We start from the raw sequence: 24,418 nt of genomic DNA, 5'->3' as shown, positions 1-24,418 counted from the left end.
ATGGGCACTCAACGTACAGTCCCGGCCGTCTAATAGCACGGGTAGTCTAGAGTCGCGCCGAACGGACGGCGGGTGCAATATTATAATAGTAGGTAGAACTTCATTGGTCAATAATGAGGGGGAGTCACCGTGGCTAGTGCACAGGCATGGTCCCAGCCTCTTGGCACTGGAATCCGCCAATGATGAGGAGCCGCTCCCAGTTTCGCCCCTCCTCTGACCGTTGCTGGGCAAATCTTCACATTTCTGACAGTTTGGTTTGGTGCTTTAAAACAAGCCTTGAATCGGCTGACGGCTTGTGAGTCTTCAGCATGGCATGCGCATTTCCTATCTGTCCTTCAGACCCTAGTGGCAGCTGCTTGAATTCTTTCTAAGGGTATGTCACAGTTTCTTAAGAAAACAGTGCATTCATGTATGTGTGATGTTTGAATAAAGCTAATGGAGTTTAGGCTGTAATATAGTAAGTTAGGTATGAGAACAAGTTAAAGTACAGTGTATTGTATGTCACAGATGTACAGTCTTCTCAAACAGGCATTATCAGACAGGTGCGAGACTGAACTGCGATGTGACGCACACACACACCAACCAACTTCAACATTAAAACCAGCCAGCAACGGCTACTAACAGTCACTATGTGAAGGCCACACATTCTCCCACATATTTAGCCCAAACTGCCCCTGCCACCACCCCTGTCTAACCTACTGCATTTGTTTAGAGTTTAGTTTCATTGCCATCTTCAGACACACACACAAAGAAAAACATAGATTTTAGTCTTAACACTACACAGTTCGAGATCTCTTATGTCACAATGAGAAATGTCAAAGATTTTTTCATTATGAAACTGTAGCAGCACAAATTAGAATACTGGTGGGCCGACACTGTCCAAAACTTGGTGTACACAGCTTTGACATGGTGAGATAGGGCATTAATATAGGCAGAGTTTTCTCTCTCAGAGCCCCCTTCTACTTTGTTGTGATTTTAAAAATAATTTTTATTTTCTTAATTCTTAATTTACCCTTTTAAACTTTTTTTCAGCTGTAACTACCATCACTGTGTGGCTACAATGATGTGGTTTCCTTGGGGACAGTTTGGATGTTTTAAACAGTTTAGATGAACCGGGGGCCTTGGAGCTAGGACATACTGTTCAGTCTATGTGGAATGAATTCATGATGCATCCATTATATTTGTTAGACCACAAGAAAAACCACAATTCATTTTGGTGAGAGACAAGAAAAAAAGTATATATGCTCCATTCCAATTGACTAGGTTTAAATACAGAGCCACAGCTCACTGCAAGTTCACCTCCTCTTACGAGGTTCAGCAGACAGAACCCATCCAGGTTTGTCTCTGCAGAATCTGCAGGTTTGTGCTGTCAATGTGTCTCTCTGTCTAATTTCGCACTTTCGTCTCCTTTCCTATGCAAATTGTAGCATCAGCTGGCAAAGCTTACTGTGACCTGGTTTCCCATTTCAGTGCAAAATCATGTGAGAATTCATGTTCTCACAGGATTTGATTGCTTGAATATGATTAAACACTACTGGTCAGCGGGTAGCTGGTTGATGAATACGCATATAGTGACTATGAGGCATGAACAAAGCAAATCACTTCATTGTTCTGCCTGAACTAAAGCTCTCCTCCATTCCAGTTCATCAGGTTTTCAGTACTGAGACACAGCTCACCTGAAATTCACCTCACTCTTAGCTCAACTCTCCTCTGCCGAGCTTAGAGTCCTTGCCTGCATCTCTCCTGCCACTGCTCATCTGAATTTTTCCACTTTTCTTATTACTTTTTGTCTTTGTAAAAGTCATTATGAATCACTTTTTGATAGATTTATGTATAAATGTACAGTATCTGTGGGAATACTTAGTAAAACTGTTGAAGTGTCTAATGTGATCCTCTCCGCTCCTCTTCTCGTTCAGGGTATCTGAAGTTTAAAATGTGTTCCACTAAGGCATTCAATTAAAAAGTGAAATCCTCCACTTTCACTCACCAAGTGTTTGTCTGCAGCCACTTTAGTCAAACCAGACCGTGGAGCTAATGTTGGGAGGTAATTGGCTTTGGTTTGTTTAGATAAAACTCTACAACAGTGAAGTTGGATGATTTGATCATCAACATTTCAACAAGCTGGTGTTAGCATGTTACTACTAGCATACACACACAATTTTACTTTTACACCTTCTGGTATTTTATTTTCAACCATTATATTGTCTTGGCTAAAGCCCAGCATCACGTTGTGTGACCCCTGCACATCGGTCTGAACAAATGTTCAGACCGATGCTTTGCACTGTGAGGGAAACGTCTCGTATCTCAGTTTAGCTTCAGGAGAATCTGTTCTTGTTTTTCTTCTTTTTTTTTTTTTGTCGAATGCATGTCTTTGCTTGCGTCGCAGTAATTAGCTACGTGACTGTGAATCCATATGACACCAGAGGCCGTACAGATTTAAAAATGGTGGTGGAGGTGGTGCAGAGAGAGCGAGACCGAGGCGAGAGCGGAAGACAAGCAGGCAGAGAGGATGGGATGCTAGTGACATGAGAGAGGCAGGAAGGTATAGAGACGAGGAGCATGGGGTGAGACAGCAACGGAAAAAGTGGTGGAAAAAGCGCCGGGGAAGAGAAGCATAGAGACAGACAGCAGTAAATTGAGCAGCTGAAGAGGGTAGTTCAACAGTAGTTCAACAGCAGAAAATGTGTTTCTGAGGGGCGTGCGACTGAAGCAGACGGTAGCTATTCCAGCATCAGTGTGTCCAAGTGCGTCCATTCATACATGTGTGTAATGTTACAAGACTGTCTACTTGAGTGGCATTAGGCCACGGCGAGGGCTCATTTAGTTTCCCCATTAAATGCACCATATGAGCCACCCACTTGTGGAGAGTACAGGCCTGATACCTTCCCCTCACACACAACTCGGTTCTTATTGGTCGAGCTTCATTTAACAAAGAGGAGGGTGGAGGGTGCACGGGAAATATAAAAAGACCCAGTGAGCAGATGTCAAGCTAGAAACAAATATTAATTAAGAGCTGTGATCTTTGCCTGTATGTAAACCTGCCAAGTGCAAAGAACAGGAAGCCAAGAAAAGAGAGACGCTGGAGTTCATTTGATCTTCATCGTGAGTCAGAGCAGAAGTTTTCCTTAACACAGCTGACATTTCTTCAAACACTCCTCACGGTGTGTTGTTTATGTCGCTACATGTACGTACTCAGAGTGAGAGTTTGAATTTTTTTAGCTTTTAATGCGTAAGTGTGAAGCTCTGGCACCTCATACAGTCTCATTATGTTTCCATCATTTTTCTGATAGAAACAGTTGTTTTTCCTCTTGATGTGTTTGTGAGGTTATGTTTTTCACCACCGCATGTTTGTTTGTGAACAGATTACGGAAAAACAACTGGATGGTTTATCACGAAACTTGGTGGAAGGATGCGGTATTGCTCATTGAAGAACCCTTTAAATTTTGGTGTGGAAAAAATCAGGCATGTTTATTTTTATCAGTGTTTGCAATTTGGTCCAGATCCAAATAAAATCTGGATTTAGTGAAGTCATGTGAAGTTTGAGTTTGTGTGTGTATGTTTGTGTTTTCCCAGTCCAAATAATTGTTAGTGTTGGATGGTTAAGTATCAGCATAATTTGTATTGTGAATACATTGTCATTCATTAGAAGGTGGGCATGAGGCTGTGACAGTCGTAGTTTCACCACACGTTTCCCAAACTGTCAGTGACAGTTTGGGAAACGTGTGGTGTTTTCCTCAGAGGAAACATATTACAGTAGTAGATCTCTGCACAGATCATTCATTCATCCCCTCCTCCACACACACACTCACACAAACGCAGTGACATCAGACACATCTGCAAACACAAACTGGGTAAAAAACAACATCATTTGGCTTTGACAAACACAAATGAAGAACGTGATGATTTTCATATAAAGCAGGGAAGTGAGACACGTTCAGGACGGAAGAGAAGAGGTGTGTCATCACCCTCCTCCAATCAACATTAGCTTCTTTTTCATGACTACAAGCTTTTTCCTTGTAGATGTAGCAGATAAGAAAGTACTTCATAGAAATTGGTCTTATTTTTTGTTTTGGAAAGCACAATCTGGACTTGTGTCCATGGGGAATCTGCCAATGTCTCCATGCACCTACAGAGAATCAGCCTCCTCTTTTTTGCTGACATGTGGACATATGGATGCAGCCTGTGTTGCTTTTCTCTGTGTGTCATCCACTGTATGTGTGTTGTGGGAAACACTTTGCTCTTGTGTGCACACTTCTCACATCCACGCACATAACCGACTAACACCATCACCATTCCTTCTTCCCTCCTTGACCTAGTGAAACATCTCATAATCTCCCCCCATCATTGCCATGCCGATGGTGTTGTCACTTCCAAGGGCTCTTCCTCATCTCCCTGACCTCGCGGGCAACCCTAAAGGTGACCTGGAGTTGACCCGCAACCCTTTTCCCATGAGGATCAATAGTGAGATCTGAGCGGCCCCGCCAATGTGCCTAAATCCTCCTGTGGCACCTCCGGCATACTGATGTGTGTGTGTTTGCAGGGAGGTGAGGGGGAGAAAGAAAGAGAGAGCGAGCTCTGATAGTAGAGAAAGAGGTTGAGTCCTCAGGCAGAACCTGGGTGGGAGAATAGGTGGATAAAATGAGTGCATAAAGCTTATATATTCATGTTTGTCCCCATCTCTCTGTGTGTGCGGGAGAGAATTGCTTTTGTTTTTGACGTTCTTTTGACGAGGTGATCCGAAGGTCAGACTTTCCTATGTGTTGTTGTCTTTAAGTAAGAGCTGACAGACTCATCATTTGTATTTGTTGCTGTGTGTTTGTTACATATTTTTGAATTCAACCTCAATGACCGGTTTCTCTTGAAGAATAGCCGAGAGAGTTAAGCCCTGCTGATCGTGAGGTGATTGTTGTTTTTATATTCTCAACATTTATTTCTTCATTTTGGGAGTTTGGGGTTTGATTCATGTCTAAAGCTAAGTTTGTAATGCAATTTATTTAATAAAGATTATTTCCACGTACACTACAATCAGGACCAAGAGCTAAGCAAGGGCAGTTAAAAAAGACTGGCTGACCTGTTTGTTTGTTGATTATTTTTCACATACTTGCTGTGTACCATGTGTGTGCTATGCAAATTACTGGCGTATTCCACTAGAGGGCACACCACAGAACTCAGACCTTATAGAACCTCTCGATTTGCATTTTATATATTTTTTTTAATTGTTGGACATTATCCATTCCTTCTGACATCACTGCAGAAAAAACGATCATGGCACAATCATAGATGATAACTGAGGCCTTTAAATCAACAACGTTGTGTCAATGGCAAGTATCTGCCCCTAGTGTTCCTGTGCGTATTGCATCTGCGGACATGGAGCAGTACATTCTGAGAATGTGCATCATTGACACAGGATACGTACGCATGATTAAAATAAACAGCTCTGCATGTTAGTGAGGACACAGACGAGGTTGTGGTTTCAACCCTTTTTTTCCCCAAAATTTCTGATTTATTGTGTGACACTGCAATAAATCTGCTTAACACATTGGATGAACAACTTAAGTGAAATTACAGGCAGACACTGCTGAGGTGGAGCTCCACCTGTTGTGAGAGATGAGTCATGGACATGCATGATGGAATTGTAAATGGAATGTAACTATAAAACGAATTCCACACCTGCCTGACCTCCAGAGAATCTCCGTTCTTTAAGAAAGTTCTGTGTTTTTGAGACTTGCACATTTCTTGGAGGACACTGTTAACTGTTTTCACATGAGTTTGTCACCTTTAGTCGGCAGGTTCACGGACTATCAAGGAATTCGGTTTATGTGAAGTTTTATCAGTATTAAATGCAGTAAAAAAAAAGCAAAGTAATTGGAGGAAAATGCCAAGAATTGTTGATGACTCCTGTTTTAAAGTCGCAGGACATCCACTCATCTCATGTATTCATACTTTAGTCTTTTGTCTTCATTGCTGAGTTTGTTCTGTTCAACAACAGTGTGTTTACATGGTTTTGCAATTGTAAACTTATATTTTTACTTTCATAACAAATTTCAGTGTAACATCATCTTTGATGATGTTTCAGTGTAACATCATCTTTGATGAATGAATTTTAAGGCAGGAAGGCATTTGTGTTTATATGTGAACTTCTACCAGTATCTGTAGAGTTGTTCTCCTCTGTTTTGTGTGTTTGTGTGTGTGTGTGTGTATTTCCATATAAAACATACTGTATGGCTGTTACTGTATAATCTGTAGTTGACTCTTGTGTTTGTGTGCCTGCAGTTGAGTTCAGGCATCATGAACACGGTGCTGAAGGGCACCTTCAACGTAACGCTCGACAACCCTCTGGCTCCCACTGCTCCCGCAGTGCGGCCCCTGACCCTTTAAGGGCCACAAGACCATTAACTCCGTCACCAGGAGCACTTCTTAGAGACGCTGGGGGGTCAAACCTCAGAAGTGAAAGGTGAGGAGGGTAAAAGATCAATCTCAAGGTCACCAGTTCAGATTCTGCTAAAAGAGGAGTTATCATGAATATTTATGTTATATCCATTTCTGTTGAGTATATATTGGATTGATGAAGTGGCCTTTTTTTTAAATTATTGACTTGTATCTGATAATTAAATAAACAGAAAGGTGCTAATATATATATAGACATTGCAATAGTCTATTATAGAGCATTGCACTTCAAAATAAAGCTTATTTAAAACTGTTTTTATATGAATTGTAAAAATCATCACTAAAGCATTAAGGAGCTTGTTAAAGTGTCTTTCTGTTGTTATTTCTACTCCCTGCCACTTTTTGAAAGCTCACTTAAACAGTCTATCCAATATCTGTTTGTTTGCTGGCTGCACGTGTGTGTGTATGTGTGCGTGTGTGTCTAAGCCCAAAAATTGCTATCGAATAACAGCGCACAATAAATCCCCCGAGCTGTTGTTTGTTAACAGTCTTCAGTTTTTCAAGTGTTGGAAATTGCCCTCACAGTTAATTTCACAGTGAATTTAGTCATTAGAGCAGCTAATAACTTGTGACTATGTGACTTAAACCTCAAATGTATCTGAGCAAAATGCTGACGTGATTAGCTCATTTTCTCTCTTTTATTGTTTCAGGCGGCACTTTGGAGGAAGAGGACTGCTCTTTAATCAATATTGCAGAGTGAAGTGGCTACAGTGGACCCTGCGTACTACAACTGGTGCTTTCCTGGTCCTTTACTGTTGCTAATGACAACCTTGGCACAGCTTCTGTATACACCACTTCACCATAATCAATAACAATTAAAAAGCTATTAATATGAATATTGCCTTAGGTCCTTTGAAAGCATGTTACTGTTGAAAAGGACAACTCCTAAAAAGGACATCTTGACCATATGGCACTTTAGTTCCTATAATATCCAGTATTGCTCACTTTAAGGCCATAAAAACACCGAAATACCTTTCAGACTTAGTTACCTGGTACGTGCACCACTTGACCGCTAAGATCCACGCATGGAGCCCTGCTGGTAACTCCCTGGTCTCACCTTGTAACAAAGGGTAACAGCCTTTGCTTTCAGAGCCGTCACATTATGGAATGCACTCCTCATTGAACTCACCAATTCTCCAGCTTCTGTTATTTGTATGATAGCTTTTACAAGTGATGGACATTGGCTCTTATTTACACTAATCCTAATTATTTATCTTTATAATTCTTTCTATTTTATTCTATATTTTTTTGCTCATGTTCCATTATTTTAGTCTCATTGTTTCCTCCTTGTAAAGCACTTTGTAAATTTGTCAGAAACGATGGGAGGATTTTGCTTTCTAAATTTTACTAATGAATTAAACTAATTGCACATCTTTAACTCAACTCACACATTCTGCTGTTTAACTTCCTGTGGCCGAGATTGTCGGAAGTCATGTTTTATTTAATGACAATAAACCAGCACATGATACAGTTATAGAGAAAATGCTATCAGTATTTCTAAAGATTCATAGCCATACATTATTTCTCAGCATGCATCAATCATTATGTATGTTTGTGCTGACCACCAGAGGGACAGGTGTGAAAGTCATAACAAAGACTCATAACTCATTAAGCAAATTAGCTTAAAGTAGCATCCAAATAGACATGATGTACAACATACAGCAACACACATACAACAGACACGTGAAAGTACATGGGGGGTTATATGTCATGTCCTGCCTCCTGCAGGATTTACCCAGTCCGTCCCCTCATCTGAATGTTCCGGACATTTTCCTTTGTCGTGAGCGCATCTGACCTGGACGATCTCCTGCTACGTTCTGGAGAATGTCCAGACCCAAATATCCCGGACATTTTTTTAGAGTCCATGTCTGAAAACAGCTTAAAAGGAAAGAGACTGGAGAATTGAGAGGAGAACATTTTTTAAAGATACACATTTATTCTCTCTCAAGTAAGAAGTTATAAATGTTGAAGTGTTTTGCTTTGAATTAAGAACCTTAAACTCAACAATGTGGTCTCACACAGAAAACACAAGCACACCCGGTTTTACAGATGATTCAGAGATCTATTTAATCTTAAATTCTACCACTGCCAGGGTCCGGGGAAATGTGTTTGAAATCAAGGACGGTTGATGTGTTTGGAAAGTCAAAACATGCAAAAGTAAAAGAAAAAAAGAAAAAGCTGAGCTGAGAGGTGAAGTGAAATAATTTCTTGACCTTGTATCACGAGAAAAGCGACAGTTTGCTGTGATGACATGTTGCAGACGTTTCAAAGTGTCTGATAATCCACATTTACTGACCACTAACACTGAAGAAGTGTAGATTTATTCTCCCTTTCTCTGCTGATCATGATCCAAATATCTGCTGTTCACGGACATGTGTGTGAGCGTGTGTCCTCTTGGGTCTTAAAAACAAAGAGACAGAAAGACCAAGACGCGTTAAGAGCCCCTGATGACGCTGTCACAGCCTCCACTTCCTCTTGTCTCGCTGCGTTCGAATGTCTCTGTAAACGTTCAGACTAACAGGTTCGGAGTACAATGTCTGCGATTGTTCCTGTGGGCCTTTTAGCCTAATGAGGTGTTTACCCCCTATCGTTATTCAGCTGGGAGCAGAGCGGAGGGAGACCGGGGTGTGGGGAGGAGGGGGAGGGCAGTTGAGAGAATAGATGCTATGATATAGAGCGAAATGGACCCAGGAGAAAACGAAGAAAAAAGGAAAAAAAGAGACGGGATGGATTTAAAACTAGAGGTTGTATATGGGCAGAGGAAAGATCAGAGAGTTGAGAGAAGACGAGAGGAGGCAGGGGAGGAGAGGAAGACAGAGGGGAAGGGGAAAGAGCCTGGTGTTATTTATGTCTCCCTCGGTACTCGTCTTTACCTTTTTTTCCCCCTGCGAGCTGTTTTACATCTGCGATCTAATTAAATCAAATAAATCACAGTGCACACACACACACACACACACACACACACACACACACACACACACACACACACACACACACACACACACACACACACAACGGCCACAACAACCCCTCCTGATTCTGGATTGTGAACATCTCCTCCCACCACCTCCTCCACCCGAGATTGAATAAATCTCGATTATGGTGCTATTACACGGCACATCATTCATGTTGTTTATGGGTCTAAAATATGCAAACCAGACCAGGAGGGCACAAATGTGATCGATGCCCAAATGGGCCCTTTTTTCCGCTCTCCTCTCATCCCTCACACGGCACCGAGCGCCGTCACTTCCAGCTGTCTGCTGTGGGATGAAGACATATTGTGCTGTGTCCTACACTGTCCCCCTCATGATGGCTATTTATATTGTCTTTGTGCCCAAGCATCCAAAAGGCATTTTTATGAGCTCATTTACTAAAGCGCTCCGACTCTGCAGTGGAGCCATTATTAAATCTAATTAGCTCCGCCAAACCTTGAAGCTGTCCCTGAGAGATCTCCCGATAATTGTGAAATAGAGGTAAGCTGATCAGTGTTTTTATTGGTAACAGTGGGACTGTAACATACACTCAAGTAAAGTAGTAGCTGCGTGCACTGCAGCTTGTTTCCAGGAGATAATTTTTTGGGCATATTTAGTAAAAATATGTCAGTGGGAAATGTTTCTTTTCTTTTTTTGACAAACCAAGAATAAAATTAATAGGCTATTCATATTCCATGATAACAGTAGTTTTGAAAAGGCACAACATTTCAACTGGTTAGATTTCATTTCAAGACAAAACACAAGTCTCAAATGTGTTTATAGATCATTTTACATTACATCCAGCAAACAGGTGTCAGTGAATTGCTCATAATAATCATCATATTGTCAAAGTACCTAATAGTTTTTGACTAGTTTCATATGGCATGTATTTTATTGCATGAGTTTGACTACACAACTGTAGTTTTCTTGTGATAATTTCCAGTTTGTATTTTAACTTGTTTTGGGATTATACATGGGTACAAATTTGTTCAAATTTAAGTTTTAAATAAAAAAAATGTCTAAAATGGTTATTAATGTCATTCAAGCTGATAGTAACCTTTAACTCTTCTATTTATTCTACTTCTTTTGTTTTGTGTTTTTCTTTTTTTAAATTTTCTTGTGAAAAATTTAAAACCCTTCCATTAAAATAAAAACAAAATGTGAATATATTTTTTTATGTGAAATTATTGTTTGAGGTTTGTTTCACTTCTATCTCTGTGGCTTTGGGGCATAATGTGATTGGTTTAACAATACAATACAAATATAGTACAATGAGTAGATGTGGTTGATTTAACCTTTTTTTCACACCATTACTTTAACCAGGTCATTGTATTGAGTATTTCTGCTAAAAGTGTAAGTCACTGGTGAAACTCAGCAGAGGTCAAACTCGTTTTTTAATCAATGTCCTGCCGACCTTATAGCTAATTTAATCAATATATGTAAATTTGATGGGCTAGATTTAGCACCATCATCTGGAGATGACAGCTACACACTTTCAAATACAGCTGGGTGGAAAAACCAGATTAGCCGGTGTCTTTAATTAAAGGAGATGTACAGTAGTGCAGGAGAATCAATGTAGAGGTTAACAAGTGCTGACAAGGGCAGAGGAGACGACGAGGCTTCATTCAGATACAGCGAGACGAAGCGAGTTTGAGCGGCGCCTCCTCCCTGCATCGGGTCTGGAGCTGCTGCCACTGAGCTCAGGATGGGACTCCGTACGAAGTTTCATCTGACATTTAGCAAACAATTTCTGATTTTACGTTACAGTGTATTCAGGCTTGTTGTAGATTAAATTGAATGTGTTTTTTAAGATTCATGTTGTCTACTTTTCTATATATGAGCTTCCTCCTATCGACAGATTTATCGACCATGTCATTTTTGTCCAAGAAAAGCTGAGTGCGGTGACTTTCTGATGTCCTGGGTGGGATACAGGCCAAGAGCGGTGTTAGTGGACGGGACATGGATGAAACGAAAAGGTCAAAATACACATCAAATACATTGTTCCTATACGTTTGCTGTCATTAAAGGTAGTTCTTATCACACTGATTAATGTTTCATGTTTTTTTCCAGTAATTTTGGTTTCAGTTATTTATTTGATGATGTTATAACAGGATGAAAACATCATGATTGACAGCTGAGACTTGACTCACGATTGGTCGAGCCTGGGAGTTTGCCGCCGTAACTCTCTCCATAATGGATCACTATATGTAGACTCATAGGTGGATACTCTGAGATAGTGGAGATGTTTGTCCATCTTTATTTACAGACCATCTTTACCAGGATGCCCCTGGAAAAGAATAATTGTATCTTTCTGTTTTAAATGAAAGATGAATAAACAAATCAAAAATGTTATTATAATATTCACCTTTGATGCCTTGATATAGAAGATACGATAGAATAAGATAACCTTTATTAGTCCTACTTCAAAATGATTTAAACAAGAGAAACACTTGAAACTGTTAAATAGAAAAGAATAAGCTACACCACCGATAGAAATATTATCTGTAAGTGAACGTACTTGAGTAAAGTGCTATAGCACAAGGTGATTGCATGAGGATGTATACTGTATTTGGGCATTATGTATTAAGATGTTGACTTCAACTTCCACTCTTGTCCCCGAGGGGAAATTTGTTTTGCGCCAGGCAAAAAAACAAAAACTCACAGGAAACACGGGCACAGACTCGGGCACAAGAAGAAAAAACATAAAGATTCATAAATACATGAACACATCAAACAACAACAGAAAACCAGAGCTGTAAAACCATCAATAAAACTGTCATTAAAACCAAAAATAAGACCATCATCAGTCATCAGGAGTAAAAAATGGTATATATATAACTGTACTTGTGTATATTAGTACTATACATGTATAGACTGTATAGAATATATGTATGGTATACAGTAAATATATGTATATATAAGGGTTTAATTCCTCAGTTGTATACTAAAATATAATATGCATATTTATTTTGTTTCACAAAAAATATAAAATATTCAAAAATATGAAATTTTTTTAGCTTTTCCAAGACGCAAAGCTCAGGATTCCCTCATTGTCCACTACAGCTTTTACTATGATTTAAAATAACAAACAACAAACAAACAACAACCAAAGATTCTCTTCACACATTTTCATTGAATCCTGAACTGAAAGAAACAGCGCCCCCTTCTGGTCTTATTTGTGGCCTGACCCGTGCAGCACCCTTACCGACGTCAACCCACGTGACGACCAGATGACAACAGGTGCTACTGGTGTTTTCTGATTAGAGGTAAAAGGCTGCGCGCGCGCAACACACACACACACACACACTATCTGGTCTTATAACAGTATAACATGGAGGAACATCTTCATCTTCACCTCATCTTCTTCAGGACAGAGCACGTGAGTCACAACTGTTCTTTCTGATGGCTCCATGTTGTGTTACAGCAGCTGTCTACATGTGTGTTCTCTCAGAACTCCCCTCTTCACTGTGGCTGTGAATCGTCTCCATGTTGTTGCACCAGAGTTTCTTCCCTCGTGTGTTTTTCTTTGTCAGTAGATTTAATAAAAACAGGACACAGGCCTGGTAGAGTTTTATTCTGTGGAACAAACTTAATACATAAGTTTATTTCTCACAAAGATCTTTACAGGTCACAAACAGGTCAAATCAGAGTTCCACCATACTAACAGAAAAACAGCAAACAAGGAGATTTTGGTTTTGTTGCCATTCATGATAAAATAAATCTTGCATAATCAGGGGACTGGTTCCACTGGTGTGAGTCTGTGTGACTTGGCACAGCTTGATTAGATTTAAAGAGGCTGTTGAGAAATCGACCACTTGGTGTCTGAAACTTTATAAACATGAACATCGTGTGGTTTCTTCTATTGCAACACAATGAAATTACTGTGTTTAAACCCACACACCATTTTATTTTTTTATTTTCCTTCGCCGTGTGCGGGAGTGTTGGAGCGTGTGTGTGTGTGTGTGTGTGTGTGTGTGTGTTATTGTGACATATTGAATCCATCCCTAAGCTCTGTTCGCTCCAGTGCAGCAGGGGCCTCGGGGCCACTCATCTGTCTTCGCTGTTGGGCACGGCTACAGTGATCCTGATTGGCAGTCATTACCGAACCCCAGGGGGAGGACACGCCTCATTGGTCTAAAGCAGATTTGAGGGCGGGTTGAAATGAAGGATAAAGAAGTGTGTGGATTTTATTGATGAGGCCGCGGTGTTCCTCGGTTACTGTGTCACTCCTGCGTGATTCATGGACATGCAGAGAGGGAGGTTTGAAGAAATGACACAAATACACAGTCTGCGTCCAGCTGGTGAATCAACTGTGTGTGTAGTTGTGTGTTGTTTGCTTGTGTGTGTGTTTGCTGTCCCGTATGCGGCGGTGCAGCTGTGTGACTGTACATATCAGCTCACATGTATGTATGTGTGTGTGGTCTGGGTGTGCCTTTCTTCATGCCTTTTTAAGCAGCAAGGCACTTTAAATGGAAATGTACTTGACATTTAGGAGGAGATGTAATCAGCGCCCATTAGAAAGCAACTGATTTCCTCTTCAGAGCTCGCTTACCGCCGACTCTCTCCCACTGCTCCTCTCTTTTTTCCCCCCCTTCCTACCACAGTATATCAATTTCTTTCACACTTTTGATTCATTTCCATTTCTTCCACATTCTGCTGCTTGGTGTCCTTTCTTTCTCTCTCAATCTAATTTACCTGTGCACTCTCTTCCGCTCCCCCGTCTTTCCCCATCAGGCCACTGTAGTTCAAGAATAGATGTCTGATTTCATTTCCACATTTTGCCGCGTTCGTCAAGTTGCCATTATCGAGGGCTCATTTTCAAACAGCTAGCAGGAGCTTTGTATAATAGCAAATCATGCAAAGCAGTGAGTCATTGGAGATGTGTTCTGTTTGTAGGTGTGAGGCTGAGATGGCAACACAACAACCGACAAAACAAATCTACTTGATTATGAAAACTGCTGCTCACTCATCACAATGAATCCGAACTCGGAGCTTCACTGTAAATAAGTTGACTGGATCGATACTCGGCACTAAAATATATTAAATTTCATGTTATTTTGTGGAATATAATATCATTTATTAAATAGTTCATCTGCTCTCGCCCCACCACTATTCATCTTTTCTTCTTCAGTTAATTCAGTCATCCTTTTAGTGTCTTCTTAACGCACAGTATCCCTAAAGACAATGATTCATAGGCTGTGATAATCTGCCTGATATATATAGTAGTGAGGTTAGTTGAAACGAATGCTTATTTTCATCATCGACTATTTAGAATTGATTTCATTTTATCTCGCGGTCTGTAAAATGTCAGAAATTGTGAAAAATAACCATCACAACACAAATTTTGTTTGTGTGTTTGATGCAGCAAACAATCAAAACCAGAAAGTTTTCAATTGACAATGATACAAAAATTGAGAAGCTGGGGCTCCTCACATTAGGTAACGTGGAAATGGAATATTTGTTTGTTTAAAATATAAATTACAAAAGTTTTCATAACAGTGAATCTGTTGAATAGTTTTCAAACAATTTATTCATTTGTTGTTATTTTAACTGCCAGAAAATATTGAAAATGCCCTTCACAGTGCTTCATCGCCAAAGGGAACATATTTATATTGCTTTGTTTTGTCAGCCAGTTCAACAGTGCAAAACAAAGACGCAGCAGATGCTCGCATAAAAAAAACAAGTTTAATTTTTATCAACCGACTTCAGCACTAATTCATTTCATTCTCAACTAGTTTTAAAAGAAAAAATTCAACAGAACAGTTTATGTTCATGTGTCATTTGATTCTCAATATTGTGCTTAGTACATGTTTATCTCTCTGTGGCCACATGCTGCACATCATGATCTGTTTTCTTCACCTCCCCCCCGTCTCTCTCCCCTCATCGGGGGTTTTCGTTAAAGAATAGAGGTCTGATTTCATTTGCACAGTCTTGTGTGTCATAATCAAAGCTTCTTCTCAAACAAATTGTACGAGTGTTGTGACAAAGAAAAACAAAAGCAGTATCCTGATTAACATACACTGATTACGGTTTGCTTTGATTATCCTGGAAAGCTTTGTTGTCCTCGGAGAAGAGACAGACTACTGTATCTTCGCCTGCTGTGCACTCGTCGCTGATGCAAACACATCACTTTTCTACGAAGGGCTGGGAAAAGTCAAACGTCTCATTTTTGAACATGACTGTAGGCATGTGTGTTTTGAAGTGTAGTGTATTAGGATTCCCTTTTCAACATGACCTTCATCTGCCATATAGATAAAACGCCCTCCTCAGACTGTTTCAAGTCGGGTGACAGATGGAGTTCTTCAGTGATAAACCAAGTTCACCCCGGTTCGCACTTCGAGCCAAAACAACAAACAGTTACGCTATTCGCCGGGGGACGTTGAGGGGAGTGTTTGAATAATAGAAATGATGGAAACAGGTGGAAGAACAAATCCCATTAATTAATGATAAACAGCGGAGAGGTGAGTGTGTGTCAACGTTGCGTGGCTGCATGAACATTGTTTGATTTCAAATCAAGGTTGAGTGTGTGTGTTATGGAAAGGAAGACAGAATATGAGTTGGAGGAAGCTGTGAGGGCCGTTACAAAGGTAAAAGATGGTAAAAACATCAAATATTTCAAGGTTGGGTCATCTGAACCTGTAGCTGGAAAGGAAATCAGATCGTTTAGCCTCTGTAGGACTGAACCAGGGTATAACAGTGTTTTCTGATGTGTGAACTTTGAAGACAAATGGAAACAATTCTGTAAAAAGCAGCTCAGCTTGTATATTATTCTGCTATATGTCGACTTGCATGATACCAGCAAAAGGTTAATCTGATTTCCAATCCTTTGTCCATCCCATGCTGAAAAGTGACTTAGCTAAGGCTCTAGGTAGATTTCCAGGTAATAATGTTCCTGCGAAAACACAAAGCAATGTGTACTTGAAAAGAAATGTTAATCAATTTCTGTCTCTCCATGTGAGATTGATGGACAAAGATGGCCCGGAGGCACCAAAGGGACTGAAGGTCAAGTGTATTTTATTATTTCACATCCAAGCAATGCGGAAGATGTGGTTTTTACTTCATCCTCTGATTATTTGATTTCACGGACGGCAATCAAAATATTTTTTTCTTCTTTCCAGCTGCACTTGGATTTCATCAGTGCATGTTTGAATGTGCTCTTGTAATCATGTGAGGTTGATTTCAATATTAACCATAAATAAACAACAGTAGTTCTCAAGCCAGAAGCAGTGACATGAGCGGCTACATATTTTTACATCAGTGTCACAACAATTCATTTTGTAAACTTATATTTTTGGTAGGTGGTGTCAAGAAAGGTTTTTCATTTCATTCACTATGAGTCCAGGATAGATGTTCTGCCTCACAGGAGGTTTTGGCTGCTTTTGTGGTAGAGATGAGTTGAATGCTGACAAAGTTTTGTCTTTCATCAAAACATCTAATGAAAGAATTCAATTCATAGACTAATGAAGCCGTAACAACCTCAGACTGACAAACTTTCAAGCCAATTTTGTGATGCATTATTATTAATGGTGTTTTTAGCAGAAATGTTTTGGTCACGCTTTGCAGCCTCATGTCCAATATAATAGACTAGATACTGTAATTTATAAATTGTATATACATATAAAACAAAATGTTTTGGATGAAGATGAATACAGTGTGAGCATTCTGAACGTTCACAGCTAATATTCCCTCTTCTTTAACCTCCATTTTGGTCTCCACCAAACCCTGAAGGAAGTATGTTTAGCTGATAAATCCTTCACTGTTTCAACCAGCTTGTCGCTAACTTTAATTTTTTTGCTGAAACCAGCTGCCGGCTATGGTTTATTCTGGCAAGAGTTGGGATGTGAAAGACACCAAAATGCTCCATAGAGTTGGGGATGAGGTTGCTGAGGTAGCTGCGCACTGCTCAACATTGAAACAATGACACAAAACATGTTACAGATCCTTTTTGTGGAAATATATTTGAATGATTATGACACTATGGGGGCCGCCACAATCCAGGTAATTAATGGGAAGGGAACACTGAACACACTTAAGAGAGGCTGCATGACTTTTGTGAAAAGATGTTCTTTGTAAATCAGTAACACCAGTGATGCCATGCTTATTACCTTGTGTGAACATTTCCACACCATAGCTTCTCTACTGGCAGGAACCACAAGGTCATGTCTGTTTTGGTTCATTTTGACGGCACGGTTCACATTTCATTTTATGCATTCTTGGTATGAAAATGTTGATTATGTTCAGGAATTTTGGACACTGTGATTTAGGAATTCATGCTTTAGGCTTAACTATCCAATAGGATGCGAACAGCTACATGAAACATATATAGAGAGTGACAGCAATTCTAGCCTTTCATGGATGATGTGCTGTTGGAATGGGTGACGCAAGTAGAGGGAGATATACTGGGATGCTGTGTGAGACATCTGGAGACTTGGGGGTGATGATTGCTCATGTTACTATGTTAGCGTTGGTATCTTCCACCTTCTGGTCGCCTTTATGCATCAAGTTCGACATTAAACTTTTTGCATAAGACATCAGCTGCTGCCTGAGTTCTCCTTTCACCAGCTTCCAGAAAACTTCCATAACAAATTCTAGCCACTTATATTCTGTTGTTGTTAACAGATGATGTGTCTGTGTTTAGCATTTAAAAAAAATGTTATACTCACTTTTCCTTCTGCGAAAAAATTGTTAGTCTCTACATCTGTAGACAGCAGAATTATGTTTGACTCAACTAAAAGTGTGACATAAATGTAATATAATTATCAATTGTCAGACGAATGTTCTTTTCACTGTTATAAAATGTTAGAATACTTTTTAAAACAACCTTAAAGAAAATACAAAGCTACTCTGCTGCTCAAAAGACACAATGTTCACTTGTTGACCTAAACTTCTCTATGAAGTCTCCAATCTAAAACTTCAAACCTTTTAAATGTCCGATGAAATCTAGCAAAATAGCAAAAGTTGAACCGACACAGAATTAAGGAAGATGAGGCATAAAAATAGAAAAGACAAGAAAAACAAACAACAGATGTCAATTAAAATCTTGGCAGTACTTGCACTAGTGTCTGCCGAGGCAAACTCAGAAGCAGCGTTCCTCGAATAATGGAAAATACGTTTTAATTAAAACGCAGTTTTGTTTGAGTTAATGTATGAAAATTTCAACCTCTATTACAAGTGCAGTCATTATTTGGCTGACGACAACATTTATTTAACTAACAAGACAAGGAATTGACTTGGTATCGACGGCTCATATATCATCTCAAAGATAAAGAATCAGGAAGTGTGTGTGTGTGTGTGTGTGTGTGTGTGTGTGTGTGTGTGTGTGTGTGTGTGTGTGTGTGTGTGTGTGTGTGTGTGTGTGTGTGTGTGTGTGTTCTGACATGTATATGCATTGTGTTTTGTTTTCCTCTTAGAAGTGTGTTGATGCGGTTTGTAAACTGTGTGAACCATGATATTGTGCTTTCAATGAGCAGTGAATCTATTTTCTTGAAACTTGGTGCTAGTGTGGGGGTTTTGGGCCAAGGAAGAACAAATCAACTTTTTGAGTCAGTTTGATTTAGGAATACTTTTATAGTTTTTTTCTTTTAACATTGACAGAGCATATAGCCTCGGTGTAGGTGTGTGATCTCAGAGTGCCATGTTGGCTTGTTGGATGGTTTGTCGGTTTAGCTGTTGGCACCATTACACAAAACTCAACCAATTTCCTCCAGACTTGGTAGAGGGATGGGCCTCGGAAGAACCTTTTCAATTTTTGTTTGGATTTAGATTAAGGTGCAGATCCAGGATTTTTTTTAGAACAAATTAACGATTTTGGTTATCAGACCACTTCCCCTTTCTGTCTTATTATAAGAACTACAGAATCATCTGTAGGATTGTTCGGCCTTGTTGGAGGTATGTGCTTGACTGAGTTCCGTTTCAAATAGAATCTGGGTTTTTGAAGCCATTTTTACTGTTGTGACTTCAAGACTATCTGCAGTGTTTTTTTTCACAACCTCCTTTCACACATACAGTTTGTAGTATCTGATCAGACTTGCATTTGAGGTGTGATCCAGTGGAAGGGTGTTGTACATGAGTAGTTCAGAACGTATCTAGTCCAATGTTGGGAACTCCCATGTGACCAAAAGCACTCGGAGGTGATAATGACATCCAGCATGCTGTTAAAATGAACTGCAGTGGCAGTCTTAAAAACAATCAACGGTGATGTGGAGAGACTTCTAAGCACAAGCAGATACCATTTATGTTGGAAACGCATCGGACCCCTAGATGTGTCCCATCCTTTAGAATGAAACATCCCTATTCATCTGTGCTCTGTTGTGAAACTGTAACAGGAAAGTGAAAAGGCAGCAACAACAGGACAGATGTAATCTTAGGCCCTGTGTTTACAGAGTTTTCTCTGGCGGAGGCAGGATGCTGGGGAGTGCTTCATCCCAACACTTCATTATAAAAGCAGCGCGCATGGATTTTGTTTCTATGACGACAATATCTTGACAACATACCACCACTACTTCGTAAGATAGACTAGCATCACCCTTTTCCTTTTTATTTGTTAGACATTTTTTTCCCCATGAGCACCAACTGGAGGATACCTGACCTCATACTTTGTCTGGTTGAGCTTGTCTCTTCTCAGTCTGACAGCCATTGAGCAAGAGGTTATGTTGTGTCAACAACACGGCTAAGAAAAAGCTTACAGTGATAAAAGCATACAACTCACCAGCAAAACAACATTCAGTGTCCGGCTGATCTGGTCCTTCGAATGAGCTTTTCTGTCTTTGTTGTAATAGTCTCTGTCAGATACATCATACTCTACAGACATCGCCAGAACAATCTTCTCCTCCATTTTCTTGGTTATCAAGGTGACGAGACTCGCCTGAAAAGGAGTGACACTAGTGGCTTTCTGGAAAGTTTAGAGATTTTTAACTAAAAGTGCTCAGGGCGGCTGTAATAGCGGTCTCCTCATTGAGGACAACTAAAAGAAAAGATGGTGCTCAGAAAGAAATGCCAGATGGACACACCCTTACTGAAAAGCTGCATATGGTCTCCAGTGGAGAAGGATACTGTTCAAAGCTTTTATTCATCTTGTCGAAGAACTCTAGTTAAACCATAATTCATCAAATAGCATCATTACTGCATGAGAACATGGACAGAGATTGGCCAGTTTGTCATGGTTGTGTCAATACATGTAGTTCTCAGCTGCAGCTCTATGTCAGTTGAGAGATTGATCATTTGGATGGATGATGGATGGTTGTATTGATGCTCGGCTACTTTTTGATTACTGGAGGAACAGACTGTAATATCACTGCGGACAAGGGACGTGGTCAATATATCTATACATTCATCCATCAGCTATACTGCTTATTCTTGAGGGTTGCAAGGGGGCTGCAACCAATCCCAGCTGACACTGTCAAAGGACTGAATGTTCAACATACATATATACATATTTATTCTCATGTGCAATAATGTAAAAGGGTAAAGCAAACTTGTTTAGCAGGAGATGAGGCCTGGTTTGCCTCAACTATTGCCTCCACTTAACTTATTTCGATACATAACATGTTATATGGTGAGGAACACCCATACAAAACTTTGCTCTGAAATCAATTTTGCTGACAGTAATAATGATTCTCTACTTGCTGATTTCACCATTTTCATATCATGTTGGACCATCTATGCAGTTCTATTTTGCAGTCTACAGCTGTGACATTCACCTTAATAGTAAATCATAAACCCACCAATTTGTTCTGTCTGGCATCCGAATTGCTGATTACCCCAACTGCCACCATTAGTGATGCTACTGGGAAACGCACTATTCCAGCCACTTGTCTGACTTCTATGCTGATTTTTGTTCAATCCAAGAAGTAAAAGTTCATTGGAATAGTCTCCGATGCAATTCATACATTCAGTAGAGCAGTTTACCATCAGGGTTTTGTGTTGTTTGGATTTGATCGATTTTGAATTGTTTGTTTCCTTTTCCTATTGATTTTTCTTATTTAGTTTCCAAAATTGTTAAAGTAAACGTTTTCTACAACAAAATATCTTTATTTATTTATGTTAATGTGTTAACTCAACACTCAGAATATTTAGAATATAGGACAAGATGTTGAATGTCCCTTGTCCCTTGTAGGTCTTCTGCACATCTTAGGATACCAACTACAGTAGATGTTATCTTTAGTAACCACCAGCTGATGTTAGGGACATATCTTCAGTTGTGTACCTTAGCGTCATCAGGTGTTTCTGCCTTTTAATCACAAGACACCCTCTTCTAAGACAGGCCCACCGCAGGGTCATCTGACCTGGGTACATGTCCCTAGCATCTTGGGGCTCAGTTGGGATTTTTCCTCCTGATCCAGAACTATTGGCTGCAGCGTTCTGCAGTGAGTGATGATCTTTTATGGTCTGGCACAGGGGTTGTTCATGGATCCCCAGTTCTCTGAGCAACCTGATGGTGGGTGTTGCAAGGAAACCATGCAGCCTGAATTAATAGTATTTACCATTTTAGTAATATATAATAAATAACATAAAGCATAATGCACAGACATACAGAAAGGAGCATGAGGCATGTCGGACATCTGCTTGTTTGTGTGTATGTGAGTGTGGAACATTGACTAATGGCTAAAGGCTACAGAGAGAGAGAGTCTATTCAGTGCTCAATTCACCCTTTTGAGTGGAAGATTATTAAACACAGCTGCTTGTGCGAAGTATAATTTGTAGCGACACGTAGTAAAAGAAAAGCACAGATGGAAGGATGGACAGCTGCAGAGATCGCTTTACTTTCAGAAGAGCACTAAAGTTAACAAGGATAGCTTTGATAGGACCGAATCACCTTGCATTCTTTTTCCTCTCCTCCTTTCTCATTTCTTTTACCCTCTCTCTCTCCATTGCCTCTCTCTTGCCGCCATTGTTCATACTTTTGTGATGTAAGGTATGCATGCTTTGCTCCTATCTTCATAAATGGTCACGATGTTGTGTTTATAAATGACATAGTCACGTAAAAATGTCCTGACAGACAGCTACGCATGCTCTTGCAGTAGAGCTGTACGATATGCCCCAAATCTTAATATGCTGATGGAGGACATTTCTAATCCTGATAATGTTAACTTGCATTGTAACTCATTACTCAAACCTTTTGATGTCTTGCCAACTGAATTTTGGTTCCCAGCCTTATTTGCCATATTGATGCTGTCTTGGAGGTTTGTAAAAACTTGAAAAATACCTTTGCCCTGCAGCCGTTTCCATAAACTGTTCATTTGTGTCTTGATCTCATTTTACCAGTCCTTGTCTTTAACATTTAAATGTAATCCTTTTAACAAAAAAGCATCACATGGTTTACAAGTTATATTTCTAACAAGCAGGAGTCAGAGGCATTAGATCTATTTAGATGGGATTACATTACAAGGGGAGGTGAGTGAAAAATATTCCCTTTTGCTCCTTGGTCATTTAACTCAACATTTCAGGTCATGTTAAAATCACCCCACCTCTCTGAGCTCTTTCAGGAATTTGTTTAAAAGTAAAAGTCCTGCAGTGGTTTGTGGACAAAAAGCTTTTAATTTGAAGCAGCAGCAGGAAGAGTCTGGTTTGCATTCACAGAATAATAACCTAACAATGAATTAGTTTTGTTTTCACCACAAAAGTGAATCATAAACAAATCATGTTAAAATCTTTATCTGCAAACAAGAACAGGATTTTTGTTGTTCAGTTTTTCTGTGTCCATTGCTTTGCAACCACATATGTGACCATCAATTTACTATAACAAGACAGCTCAGCAGATCGGTGGTCAGCCGATTTATCTCATACTAAAATCTATAAGTACAGTCATGGTACAATTAATGTGCACTGCACCAATCCAGTGTGTTTTTTTTACCCTGTTCTGGGAAGTTTTATGCTGAAGAAGTACTTGTTAGTTGTAAATGGTTTTCGTCCGCAGACACAAATTCAATGAGCGTCTTTGTAATAAAAGATTTGGTGGCTCTTTCTTGCGTGCTCAGTAATTATGGCATTGTTCAAAGCACAACAGCATTCCCTTAAATACAGGCGGCATGTGAGTAGCATTCACTGATGGATGGGTCGTGATTAGAGGGAGGAAGATTGTAATTTCCTTCATTAGTACGGACAGTTTTGTTGTGCTGCAAAGTTTTTCTTTCCTAAAAGCCCATGCGTCAGAAGATGGAGAGGAAGATAATGTGATAGAAGGGGTGGTGGGAGAAAGAGCTTTTACCAGAAGCCGGAGACACAGAATGGAAGAACAATCACAAATGAGAGCAGAGTGAGAGACGGTATAAAAAGAACGGAGAAGTCATTTGTCAGGTCATTTGTAAAGATTTCTGAGAATGAAAGCGCAAAGAAAGAAACAACAATCTGCTCTCCTTGTGCTGCTTGTTACTTTATTACTGTGAGCGGAACTGATTAATCAACATAATGCATTTAACCAATTATGTTAGATTTGATCTGGCTGCAGAGCTAATTCAATAGAGATCATTGGTGATTTATGATGGCCAGTTTATTGTTGTGCCAGGTTGGAAGGTCCGATGTCCCAATGGGAGTTGACTGAGGGGCTTTAAGGAGAACTCAGGAAACATCTAAACTGACAAGTCTCAACAGAACAAAACAGTAATATAACATATGGAAACCTTTTACGATCTTTTCAATTTGAGACCAAGTTGTACCACTTATAGCATTAGCTCGCTTTTATCAGTCTCTTAACTCAGAAAAAAGGAATTTAAAGGCAAAACATGGAAAAAATTAAGTAATGGAGAAATAAAAATACTGATCCTAGAACATCAGATCAGATAAAGGCAGGACAGAATGATTGTACTTTGTACTAGGACGGATTTTTTTTCTCTCTAAAGCTTTATATTACATTCTGCAAGAGTTTGATCTAGACTGCAAATATTTCTATTAGACTAGAGATTAACTATAGTTGGCGATTATTGAGGTGATGTTTACTTGCCAATGCATTAACTGTTTAGAGTAAAAGAAGTAATCTTGCATATGGTCGACGTATCTGGCGC

General features: G+C 39.7%; 1 protein-coding gene across 4 annotated transcripts in view; it reads left to right on the top strand.

Annotated features, from left to right (window-relative positions):
• The window catches only part of stpg2 (sperm-tail PG-rich repeat containing 2), a 129,070-nt gene that overhangs the window by 51,511 nt on the left and 53,141 nt on the right, over positions 1 to 24,418 (top strand). For 2 of the 4 annotated variants that reach the window (XM_034596442.1, XM_034596441.1), the window contains exons 13-14: positions 6,274 to 6,454; positions 7,098 to 7,180. In XM_034596442.1, the coding sequence (XP_034452333.1) occupies positions 6,274 to 6,378 (105 nt within the window). In that variant the 3' untranslated portion in view covers positions 6,379 to 6,454; positions 7,098 to 7,180. Of the gene's footprint in view, positions 1 to 6,273; positions 6,455 to 7,097; positions 7,236 to 11,277; positions 11,395 to 24,418 lie in introns of those variants that run through there. The other 2 variants (XM_034596440.1, XM_034596439.1) reach the window with 2 other exon arrangements.

This window comes from Hippoglossus hippoglossus, chromosome 9 (genome assembly GCF_009819705.1).
Source record: "Hippoglossus hippoglossus isolate fHipHip1 chromosome 9, fHipHip1.pri, whole genome shotgun sequence".
Classification (NCBI taxonomy): Eukaryota; Metazoa; Chordata; class Actinopteri; order Pleuronectiformes; family Pleuronectidae; genus Hippoglossus; species Hippoglossus hippoglossus.
The sequence above is the reverse complement of the archived record's forward strand: the minus strand, read 5'-3'. Positions and strand labels throughout refer to the sequence as shown.